At 30.7% G+C, this 12,749-nt stretch overlaps 1 protein-coding gene across 4 annotated transcripts; it reads left to right on the forward strand.

The window, feature by feature from the left end:
- The first annotated feature begins 5,126 nt into the window (after positions 1-5,126).
- Positions 5,127-9,900, forward strand: LOC114743403 (zeaxanthin epoxidase, chloroplastic-like). Of its 4 annotated transcripts, none has more exons than XM_028931611.1 (10): positions 5,127-5,909; positions 6,310-6,472; positions 6,561-6,635; positions 6,740-6,840; positions 7,444-7,559; positions 7,709-7,920; positions 8,388-8,479; positions 9,316-9,430; positions 9,515-9,612; positions 9,692-9,900. In XM_028931611.1, the coding sequence occupies exons 1-10, from the start codon at positions 5,485-5,487 to the stop codon at positions 9,699-9,701; spliced, it is 1,407 nt and encodes a 468-aa protein (XP_028787444.1). In that variant the 5' UTR covers positions 5,127-5,484; the 3' UTR covers positions 9,702-9,900. The 4 variants fall into 4 exon arrangements, with proteins under 4 accessions (XP_028787444.1, XP_028787445.1, XP_028787446.1 ...); XM_028931612.1 differs by having other exon boundaries at positions 9,518-9,612; XM_028931613.1 differs by having other exon boundaries at positions 6,740-6,822.
- The last annotated feature ends 2,849 nt before the right edge of the window (positions 9,901-12,749 follow it).

Below are 12,749 nucleotides of genomic sequence, written 5' to 3' on the forward strand. Positions count from 1 at the left end.
AATAATGTAGACGTTACTTGGTCATTACGCCTAGTTTCCAAAGAAAATGAAAATATCTGCCTAATCAAATAAAATTTGATTTTGTGTTGTCCCGAATAATTTCTTGACCATACAGTGTGAAGTTCATTCTCATGCACAGGAAGAGTTCATAAAACAATTTACATAATTTAGAGTCCACCGAGGATTAGTATGAACTAGTGGATATATTAGGGATATGGATGGAGACTACCATGCTAGATTTTCGTCGGATAAAAAGTTGTCATCAAAACTTACAAAATTTACCTCTTTGGCTTTTATGGTGTGTTTTTATTTGTTATTTTTTAAGACTTCTGCGATCTTATTGTTCGAACAGACGAAGGTGGCCGACGTTCCGACATGCTCAAACAATGGATCGAGATTGATAAAAGGGAAGAGGTATAATGGGGACAGACTCAAAATGGAAAAAAGAATGAACTTTGTCGTTGTTGTATTATGCCATGAAGATATATCGTTCTAACATATGATAACTCGTAGGTGTTTGGCATCTTGTGGATTAGTCGTGTTTAGGATCGAAGTTATTATAGTTTGGTTATAGTTTTTTCAGGTTTAAATTTGACTTAGGACCAGCTGATCTGATGCTTGTATAATATTATCCCATTAGTGATGTTATGTATAATTTGGTGCTTTTATGTCCCTGTCAACTTTAATCTGTTAACTTTCCTCTCCCATCCTCTCTTTCTGTCGTTTATTGCCTTTGTTTGTTTTTGGGGGTTGTGAGATGCCAGTGTTTGAACTGGGCCTGGCACTACGTTGAAGGTTGAAGTCATCATAGCGGCCCAAATGATTAAATAGTTGTTTAGGTTACTGAATGGTTGATTCTTGGTCATCAAATTGAATTCTTTACTGAATGGTTGATTCTGGTCATCAAATTGAATTCTTTACAACTATGCAGTCGTATGTTGGAAGAGTATGAAAATCATTCCTTCTTCACACTCTCTCTCTCTCTCTCTCAATACATTGTTGATCACTTTTATGACTCTGATATTTGGATTACTGTGATAGAGAGCAGGTATATACTTCTAGACAGTTGTTTATCATGTTATTCATTTTTGCCTGTACGAGATTCTCATGTTTGGCATGATTTTTTTCTTGCCCCTTTACGAAAGGAAACAACAAATTATCCGATGTTTTTTTTTTTTAAATTATCGTGTAGAAGTTATTATTAATAAAATTTTTAGTATGTTGTCATTTCTATTGTGGTATTGCGGATGTGGATGCCTGGGAGAATTAACAGATCACAATATCGATGGTAATTTTTTCCCATGCATTATAGATTGTAATAAGTAATATTACCTCTGGTTTTTATATAAAATTACTTTTTAGTTTAAATTGAACTACAAATTAAATTTTATATTAAGTTTGGTGGTAGTACTATTTATGAGTTGTACATAGTGCAGCTTAGTTTAAATTTCTTGTAATATACTTTGTGGTTCTTATGTAAAAGTTAATAATTTGAATAAATTAAATAGTTAATTCTGATTAACATGATATGATTTTTTAAAATATTAAATCATACATTTGTTTATAAGTTGGATAAGTTATTTGTAGGAAAATAATGATAAATATGAAGGATAAAGTAGATTAAAATTTTATATTAGGATTAAAATTAACTCTAATTAATTTTCACATTGAGGATGAGGGATTGTTAACACATAACCAAACCCTTTCATGATCTGGTTAAAGGGAGCAACAGGAGAGGCCACACGAAAAGGATAGGAGAGAGGTTTCCATACAAGAGGTGGTCTGCACAATTACGATTCTGCTGAGAGGACGAAAATTATCCAGAAAACGATCATTTAAGAAATAAGTATTTTATCCTTTTGGACCATAAGTTTTGTCAATTTACATGTAATGTTGGTGATCATTTCAATCAGTATATTAAATATAAAAGAAATTCCACATCATGGTTTTGCTTAAAAATTGTATGAAGAAGAAAATGATAAGAAATTTTTTTTTTCTCGTTAAGGTTGTATGAACACATATAAGAAGGTTAACAAATGTGCCCATAAATAAATTAAGCAGATGGTCCTTAATCCTGCAAAGAGATTGAGTGCCCGTTTAGTTCGAAGAATTACAGGAATTTAATGAAATATATATATGATAATTATAAATAAAATGTTACAAAGGAATTATAAAAAGAATTTATATATTCTAAAAAACAAAAAAATGAAATGATCTTTTTAATTCTATCAAGACCAAATATAAAGAGTATAAATGTTTAAATGTTAATTTATAAAACATATAAATATTCATATGTTGATTTATGTAAGCTTGAATCTGAATGAAAGCAAATTGCTGCTGCTGGTAAAAAAAAAAAAAACATTGTTGCAGAGACCAAACATCCTTAGGTGGACCATAATAAAATCAAATTTTCACGAATAAAATGAGATCAAATTTTAGAAAGTACAAATAAATCTTAACCTTTAGTTTTATTGAATTGAGTGGATTTTTGTAGGGATATGTGCTAAGCTAATTATTTGTAATAAATATGAGTTAAATTTCTTAAAGTATCTTTTTAATTATAACTAATCTAGATAAAAATCCTTTTAATATGTGCAATTAATATGGATACGTTGAGTGATAAATTATAAATTTAAAAGACAAAATAAACTGAAATATTATATTTAAGATTAAATACAATTTTCAATAAACTCTCATGTTTTAAAAAAAAAAAAAGTGGTGTACACAACAGTCCTCTTGGCAGATAGGTCCCACCTTAAGAGGTTGATGCATCAATTATTCCAGCTGTGTCTGTACTCTGTACGTGGGGCTTATCTTTTTGACCCACACGCACATATCAATTTTAAGTCAAATTATTTGACTCCCAAACAAGCATTTTCAAAAGAACCATTATGTCTATGCTTTACACTATTGGTCTGACTCCACAACAACAACCAATAACGATTAGGATTTTGAAAGTTTAATTAGTAATCTCTTTTTAAGTTTTTTTAATTTTTTTTAAATTATCACAACGCCTTACTTGTGAGAAGGTGTAGAGAAAATACATCAAAAATTATATTGTGGCTGGATTTTTTTTTTGACCAAGATATTGTGGCTGGATTGGCTCTCATTAAAATGTAAGTCTTCTAATAAAACCACATGGCTTAATCATGCTTGGTTCAGACAATTTTGTTTTATTTATTCATCCAACTGAATTACTATGCAATGATTATACTATGTCCTGTCCTTAGTATAAAACCTTGTTTGACTTTTATTTTAGTCCTAAATATAAAACCTCAATCCACTCTGTCTCTTATATTTATGTATTTTTTCCCAAGGTAGTCTTTCTAGCGATGGTAATTCTAGCCAATACACTTGATAAGTAAGGATATTTTAGGAAATACAACACCTATTTATTACAACTAATTAACTTAACTTATTTTTTTAATCTCCTCAAATTAGTCAAGTAACTCTTATAATTAAGACCGGAGGTAGTATATGGATTGAATCTTTGTTTAAGAGTTTCTTGTTTAATAACTTGACAAAAAAGAAAGTTTCAATCTTCAATTCCCTCTCAACTATCTAGAACCCAAAATCTTTTGGTCCTTTCAAATTGGAGGGTTAGGAATAAATGGACAATCTAGTGGTGCAATTACAACTAATTATATTCTTTTTATACATCGGAAAAGAATAATTAATTATATTTTATTTGACTAAAAACTTGATATATCATGTTCCAATCATAAAATAAGACTTTATCAAGAAATCATTTACAAGTTATTTCATATCAATATGATTATCTCTTTTCAGCTTGTTTGGAAAAGCATTTTGAGGGGAGAAAAGTAGCTTATAGGTATGACAAGTCAGTTTGTAAATTTAGGAGCTGTTTGTCATAGCTTTTGATCCATCTGATTTATGGGTTAAAAGCTTTTTTTTAAGCACGATTACAAAAGCATCTGAAACTTACTTATAAATTATGTAAAAGTAGTTTTTTGGAATTAAAAGACAATTTGCCCATATGTTATTCTTATGCTTCTCTCTGTATATTTTTTGTGCCTCCCAATCATGTTTTAATTATTTATTTTTAATATTCTCTTAGGTAAAATCATTTTTAACCGTTTTTATAATATTTTTAATTTTTAATATTATTTTTTTATTTACATAAATTATGCAGAGTATATTATCCAATTAATTAGTAATATTATTTGGTTCAAAATTTTTCACATTAATATGATTTCTAATTTAAATATATTTTATTCATTAAATATAACTTTTTCCTATTTTAAATTATTATATTTTGTAAATTCATGCTTTTAATCATTTTTCATTATTTAATAAAAGTTATACCCATTTTGGTCATTCTACAAACTAAACTTACTTATTCAATTCTAATCCAAATAACTTTTTATTTTATAAACTAACTTTTATAAAAGTTAATCCAAATACAAATCATATTCCTAATCTAACTTTTATCCAATCTTTTTTTATAAAAGTCAAATTGAAATAAATTTTTGTTTTTTACCACTAATCCAAACGCTTTGTCTTTAAACTTTAAAGTAATATAACAACACATTCTTTATTATTCTATTTCTTGTGTTTTTAATTGATCCATTCATTTTATTCTCCTCTAACATTTTTTGAACCCCGTTTTCATACAGCTTTTCAAAATATCTCATTCTTAGGGTGCATAGATTTTTCGACTTTGTTTTTTTTAAAAAATTTAAAGAGGGAGACACTAATAATTTTAAGTTACAAATAAATCAAACCTACGACCTCTCATCTAGCAAAGAATTTTTATACCACTTTTTTTTTTTTTACCAGCAAAGAATTTTATACCACTAAATCATAATACTACTGGCATGGTGTATGTTATTCGCGCAAATTTTTTTTCATGGCTTTCTATTCCAAAAAAAAGATCTTTTTTTTTTTTGCCAAATGTACAGATGCATGCATGTAAACAATGCAATCTGTGGAAAGCACAAGGACATAACTCTTGACATGGACTCCACTTTGTCTTTGTATATATTATTTGTGCGTAGTGAAAGCAATTTGTCCTTGTTTGTGAAGTGGTGCTTCCCTACCGTTGAAGGTGGAATGCAAATTCAGTTGTCTCACAAAACAAGTATGGAGAAACATTTCCGTGTGTCTTCTTAGAGCATTTTCACATGATCAAACCTCACATTCTCCATATGACTTTGATTTAATAACTAGTTAGGTTCATTTCCCACATGTTACAGTGCAGTTTCTTCCATTCTCAGTGTCATCAAAGTCACATGGACTTTCAGATTTTCTTTCTGTTGTTGGCTTTTTTCCCAGCAAAGTACTATATCCCTCACATCACAAACCCACAAGGTACATCCACATGCTGTATAGTCAATCCTCTGATCAATTAATTCTTAAGGATGAACGCAGCTTCTTTTGATCTCCAGTTACAAAGACAGATCAATCAAGCACTGTTTCTAGTTGGCTTCTTCTTGACTTCCCAATTCCAGTTACTACTGACCAATGGTCTCTGTACGGAGCTTCTGTTCATGCGGGCTGAGTTGTGTCAGAACCAGAGAGCCCTGGAGGAAGCCAGGAAGGATCAGAGGCAGAAGCTATTTGATTAATTGCCAAAGTAGGAAGATTTCGGATTCAGAGGAAGAAAAGTGTGGGAAGGTGAAGCTGAGGATGTTAATTGCTGGTGGGGGGATCGGAGGCCTTGTTTTGGCTCTTGCAGCGAAGCAGAGAGGATATGATGTGAAGGTTTTTGAGAAAGATTTGAGTGCTGTGAGAGGTGAAGGAATGCATCGTGGGCCGATTCAACTTCTGAGTAGTGCTTTAGCTGTGCTGAAAGCCATAGATGAGAAGGTTGCAAAGCAGATAATAGAAGCTGGTTGTGTCACAGGAAATAGGATTAATGGCCTCGCTGATGGTTTAACTGGGGAATGGTATGCTTCTCTCTACTCTCAAATCTGTTTAATTTACCTTAGGACATTAACCTGAACATGAAAAGTTTCAGTTGATTGGAAGTTATGTTACTGAGATCAGTGGGGGCTTATCATATCGCATGAATATTTTCTTTCCTTCTTATTTTATGTCGGTTAGTCTTGTCACTAACATCTAGTTGAGCTTTCAATAATTTAAATTATCACTTGAACATTATAGCTATATAAATTATGTCTGTGTCATTGTCGATACTTCTTAGGTTTTGAAGTACTGGGTTCTTACCATTTTTTTGAATGTTCTATATTCGGCCTATGATCATCTTGGAAGACGTTTTAAGGAAATTGGGTAGATGAATTGCATCTGAAAGATTTAGTCTTTGATAAGCTGTTCTTCCCATGTCAGGTTTACTAAGTTTGATCTTTTCACTCCTGCTTTAAAGAAGGGGCTTCCTCTTACCACAGTCATATATAGAATGACACTGCAAGATATATTAGTGAACGCAGTTGGGCCAAACATAGTTAGAAACAAATCCAAAGTTGTGGACTTTATTCAAGAACCTGACAAGGTTTGAGATTCTTCCAACAAAGAAGAAAAACTATTTTCTGATAGCCAAGCACTGCAATACATTGATGATTGTTTATTCATATCATCAGGTTAGAGTGGGTCTTGAAAATGGAGAGCATTTTGAAGGTGATATTCTAATAGGTGCAGATGGAATATGGTCAGAAGTAATTTACAGTACCCTTGATTCCCTTACTTTTAATTTGTCTGCAAATAAGTTTGCTTTCGACACTGGTTTTGGAATTTAATCTCTGTTTGTTCATCTTCTTAGGTGCGTTCAAAGCTCTTTGGAAAGCAAGAAGCAAACTACTCTGGTTTCACATGCTACAGTGGATTAACAAGTTATGTGCCGCAGTATATAGATACTATTGGGTACGTAATTCACTTCTGACAACATTTTTTAAGACAGTTAAATTTCTTAACACCAAAAAAGTGAGAAACTTCAGGGTTGGAACGTATAGCAGCTGCTAAAATTAAACAAAGAAAAAATCTGTGTTACAAGTTCCTGGTACTACTGTTGCTCAAAAAAAAAAGTTCCTGGTACTACTGGGTACGTAGTTGCAGTTCTTGGTACGACATCAGTGATTTTCTTTCAATAAATACTTGTCCATGTGTGTCTTAGTTCCATTAAAAAAATTTGATAGCAAACCCTATGTTTAAAATTAGTCGCTTTACAGTTTCTTGTGTTATCTCTAATAATTTATCTATAAGATGGTACCCTACCAAAACCATTGTATAAAATGTATGATCCTCCTCCAAAATTCAGAAAGAACTGTCATCGGGTTGAAAGACATTGAAAAAAAATTAACCACAAAAACAAGGTTATTATTTAGTCAAGATGGATATAATACTAAGGAAATAAACAAACGTATCCGAGATTTGAAGCTTAAAATGCAAGAGCAGCTTTTACCTTCAACAAATATTCATTTATGTCATTCGTCGTTTTGCTAATTTGGAATTTGTTTTGATTTGAAGGTATCGGGTATTCTTGGGCTTTAACCAGTATTTTGTTGCATCAGATGTTGGCTATGGGAAGATGCAGTGGTACGCTTTCCACGGAGAGCCTCCTTCATGTACTGATTTCCCAGGAGGTAATTTCAAACTCTCAATCATTTGCTGGTAAATTTGAACTTCTTGGTGGACAAAAGATTGGTAACATATTCTTGGCAGTGCTGTGTTGTAAACTTGAACTAAGTTTAACCAATTTCATTTAGAAATTGATTTGCTTAATTGGGCGTAGGTAAAAAGAAGAGGCTTCTGGATTTATTTGGGAAGTGGTGTAATGAAGTGATCGAACTCATATCAGAAACACCAGAACATATGATTCTTCAAAGGGATATTTATGACAGAGACATCATCAACACTTGGGGAATTGGGAGAGTCACACTACTAGGTGATGCAATCCATCCTATGCAACCAAATCTTGGTCAAGGGGGATGCATGGCAATCGAGGTTTGTTATCTTTGATTTTCTAGAATATCTTTGATAGGAAACTAATCATCATAAAGAGTAATATGCCAAGTCTACAAACACATGCAGTTTATGCTAGATGCACCTTAAATGAATCTCACCTCCAATATTTTTGTCAGTATTTATTTGTGTCGAAGCACGCCTGATTCTGTTCTGTCTTTGGCCTTGGAGGGATGCACTGCATGGCATCAGCAGTGAACTTGATTTACTTCTTCCCTGTAATATTAGCTCCATCTGTTTGGGATCTTTATGTGAATCCTTAATACTTACTTAAGACAATGCATTCCAATTCGCCTGCAACAACAATTAATTATGATTCATTTAGCACAAGCAGTAACCCTGTTCTTATAGAGATGACCTCTTTAACTGCATATATCAACAGAGCTGGGAGAGCTGGGTTTGGAAAACATCCATGGTAAATTTTCTGTTGTTTGCAATCACATTTCCAGGATTGTTACCAGCTTATACTCGAGCTTGATAAAGTTGCTAAGCATGGTTTTGTTGGTGGAAAGCCTGATGAAGTTGTCTCAGCCCTCAGAAGGTATCTTTTTTGGCTCCCTTGAAGGAAAATGGATATGAACCGCGTGCATGCGCGGGGGTGTGTATGTCTCTAGGAATCCTAATGAGTGTAAACTAGCATGAAATTTGGGACCTCGGTTTAATAATTACAAGTTATTGAAAGAAAGAACATAACTGCTATTGACAGCTTCAGTTTTAGCAGTGTGAGCTGAGAGACCCCATAGTTTTCTCATATAATATGAATGCCTAGAAAATTAACATTGCAGTTTACAGATCTGCATGCTAGGAACAATGTCAGGTCATGATTCATGATATTCAAAGCACCCAATTAAAAGCAGATAAATATTACTCCTCGGGTTCTGAATGTAAAACTCATTTTATTGTGTAATTTACATTATAAAATAGATGTTATATTTAGGACCAAAAGATTACTTGAATTCTCTGTCTTGAGATTTGACAATGATGACTTCCTGATGACCCCATGTTGAACAATAGCTTTTTATGTGGTGTTGGCATATAAATTATGGAGAAGCCAGATATTCATTTGTGAGCCAATAATAACTTGATAGATCATTAGCTAGATCTTTGAAAATATAAACTTCCCCACCATAAGAAAATTCCATCCATATCTGAAAACATCTTTGTCTGGTATTTTGACCACAAATACCTGAATTAAATGCCTTCAACCATTCTGATGGTAGGATGAAAATAAGATGATAGCGTACCAAACACCTCATTGAATTCCAGAAACTGGGTTTGACCCATTTGATTCATATCAGTCACGCTATAAAGAAACCTTTGACCTGAAAGGAAATTTTCTTTGGACAATGTAAATTTATCAGTTTGATCTCTGGTTAGATACGAGAAGAAGAGGATGTCAAGGGTTACAATCGTACACACAGCAAGCAGGATGGCATCAAAAGTGCTAGCCAATTACAAACCTCATATTGAGTTCAAATCTGGGCCATTATCAGTATGTTCTGTCTCCAACTTCATAATTGCTTGTCTAATTCTTCTCAGTTTTAATCCTTTGGTTTCATTGTTGTGGATTAATTAGCAGAATGTAGTAGTAACACATCCAGGAATTCATGTGGCTCGAGCTGTTTTGCAGCTGAGTTTTCCACATTTCATTGATTGGATGATTGGAGGTCATGGGTAAGATAGAGCTTTTTGTGATCAGGAAAATTTTGCATCTTTTCAGGTTTGATTACTCATATTCGTCCTTCTTCTGCAGGTTATGGTAAGCAAGCATTATTCAGGAGTGCTGGAAAATAAAACATGTTTTGTGTGTGTGTGTGTGGATGGGGGGAGAGAGAGAGAGAGAGAGAGAGAAGAGATCCCCTGTATAAGAGCGAGAAAGAGAGGAAACAATGAGGCCCAAAAGCCCATGAAGTTAGATCCAATCAAATATGTATAAAATAAAGAAAAAGAAGAATAAAACCACATGGCCTAGCACAGTGAACACTTAGATGGGGTTTAAAAAAAAACCAAAATAAAAATAATATATAAATTAATAAAAATTAAGAACTTTAAAAATAATTTTTCTTCAAATAATTGGAATGATATTTTTAAAAATTATTATTCTTACTTTTTAAATTATAACATGATTTTTCGGATGTTACCATGTGTTTGCGGATAAACATACTCAAGAGGAAAGGTCAGATATTATTCGGCCTACTGATTTCTCATTCAAGTATTTGACAACAAAACTTTGATCACATTCATAAGTATTCATTTTAGCAATTAACAATAATAAAATAAAAAGTGTTCATGTTTCACAATAAATTTATAAATACACATACATAGTTTAACAGTTAATAATAACAAAATAATAATTGCCCATGTAAAAATTTACGTATCCTAATTTACATTAGAAGAGTTTATATAAAAAAATATTACAGATGTTAGCAGGTAAATTTATAAACAAACATAGGTATTTTAACAACTAATTAATAATAGTGAAATAGCAAATGTGATTGAAAATAACTAATTAATAATAGTGAAATAGCAAATGTGATTGAAAATTTAACCTAATAAATATAAGCAACTTAATTTAAGTTTTATCCAAATATTATAAAATAGGTTGAGCGTCTCTTGTTGCATATCAAACCAAATTTAATACTTTTTGTATCATATTAAAAAATTTTAGAAGATATTATTATTATTATTATTATTATTATTATTATTATTATTATTATTATTATGACGTCATGAAATATTTGACTGATTGAAAGCTAGCGGTCTCCAAACACACTTATGAAGGCCAACCTCTAACTTTTTGTTCTCTCTGTTTTTTTTGGACCAAAACGTCTTAGTTAATTCTCTCTAAGTAAAACAAAAAACAAATCTATGATTCAGAATTCATGATGAGTATAAATGCGTATAAATATTATTTAATGTGTTTCTTCTATTTAGAGTACTCCCACCTATTGTTTTTTTTTTCCTTTTTAATGTAAGAGCTAATTAGATAATTACTTTGATTTTAAATACTCCTCCGGTCCTTATTATAAGACCCAATTTGACTTTTTATTTGGTCCTAATTATAAGACCCAATCCATTTTCTCTCTTATATTTATGTATTTTTTTCCAAGATAATCCTTCTAATAATGATAGTTTTAGCCAATATACTTAATTAGCAAGGATATTTTAGGAATAACAACACTTATTTATTATAAATAACCAACTTAATTTACTTCCTTAATCTCCTCAAATAAGTCAATTGGGTCTTATAATTAGGACCGGAGGAGTATAAAATAGTAATTCACTTTATTTTTTTAAATTTATAATTTTTTTTCATACTATCAAGGTTTAATTTTCATCAAGGGGTAATAATCTGAAATATTTTAAAAAAATTCATACACATTTTTATAAATAATTAATTTAACTATTCCTTTAGAGATAGTGAGAGAAGATTTTTGTCCTATGTATAAATTACATTACTAAATTTAAAACATGAATGTGTTATTTTATCATTCATTTATTATGATATAGATTGTTATTTTTATAGAGAGGGCATTTATTATATGTGAGTAAAATTGGAAAATTGTTTAATTTTAAGGTTGGGTTAATAAAGTTTAAGATTTGTTTTGTTCTAATAAAACAAGTTAGAAGTAACTTATAAATAAAGTTTTAAAAAAATTTAGTGTTCATAGATTAATTATCTAACTCATATATTTAATATTGAAGCAAATAATTTCTTTTCTTCGATCTCTTCTGTTTTATTGCTAACTCTTTGATGGCATATTCATATGCCTCCTCAATCCTCCTATGGACTTGATTATTGTGTCTTTTGTTTGTTTGTGTGGACCCAGCCTAACTTAAAAGTGAAATAATTATTTATTAAAGAATTTAATTAATAATTTTATAGTGCAGATCTTTATTTAATGTATATCATGTGCACACTTCGTCCCAACCACTACATTTTTTTTAATTATACTTTAATGAGTTTTTGTTTTGTTTTAAATGATACGGAATATGAATAATGTCAATCTTATAACTATCAATTTTCAAATTGAATAATATTTTAATATAAGAATGTAAACATAAAATAACAACATCTAACTGTTCAAATTTTATTTGAATGGTTCAAATGAGACATATTATGCACATGTCATGCCTAAATATATTCAAATAATAAATTATACTTACCATGACTTATAAATTAAATTATCAAATAGCTCGTTATAATTTTATGAAGAAAAAAATAGACGAAATTCATTTTTTCCCCTACGTCCATAAACCATATTAAAAAACCTGAAGCCTATATTTCAAAAAATATTAAAGCCTATTTTGGGTATTTAAGTAAAGATGATTTATTTGTCTTAAGATGTGAAAAAAAAAAAATGTAAAAAGCACTAGAGACCAAAGCCAAAAATGCCATATTCCTTATCATCTTATCCACATTCCCAAACACAAGATGGAGGGCGTTGCAACCTCAATTTCTTCGTGAAAATTATATCGATTACATTTTATTTTTTGTTGTCTTTATTATATAATTTTTTTAATAAAATAGGTTGCAGATTGTGTACAGTGAAAGATGAATTATACATACTTCCCCAAAACTTTTTTTTAAAACTACACAAAAAAATTGAATTTTATATAATTTTAATACATTCTATTGGAGGTATAAACTGCTTTATATGAAATGTTTTATTTTATTTATTTGAATTAAATTGGAACGCACTGATGGTTTGAAACTATAAGCGGAATCAAATCCCATACTTCCTGTTTATAAGAAATTTTTTCTGTCACTAAGATTGTTATTTATTATTTATTTCATTTTATTTTTAACC

This window comes from Neltuma alba, unplaced genomic scaffold (assembly GCF_004799145.2).
Source record: "Neltuma alba isolate B1F8T4 unplaced genomic scaffold, ASM479914v2 tig00004013_pilon, whole genome shotgun sequence".
In the NCBI taxonomy this organism is placed as follows: Eukaryota; Viridiplantae; Streptophyta; class Magnoliopsida; order Fabales; family Fabaceae; genus Neltuma; species Neltuma alba.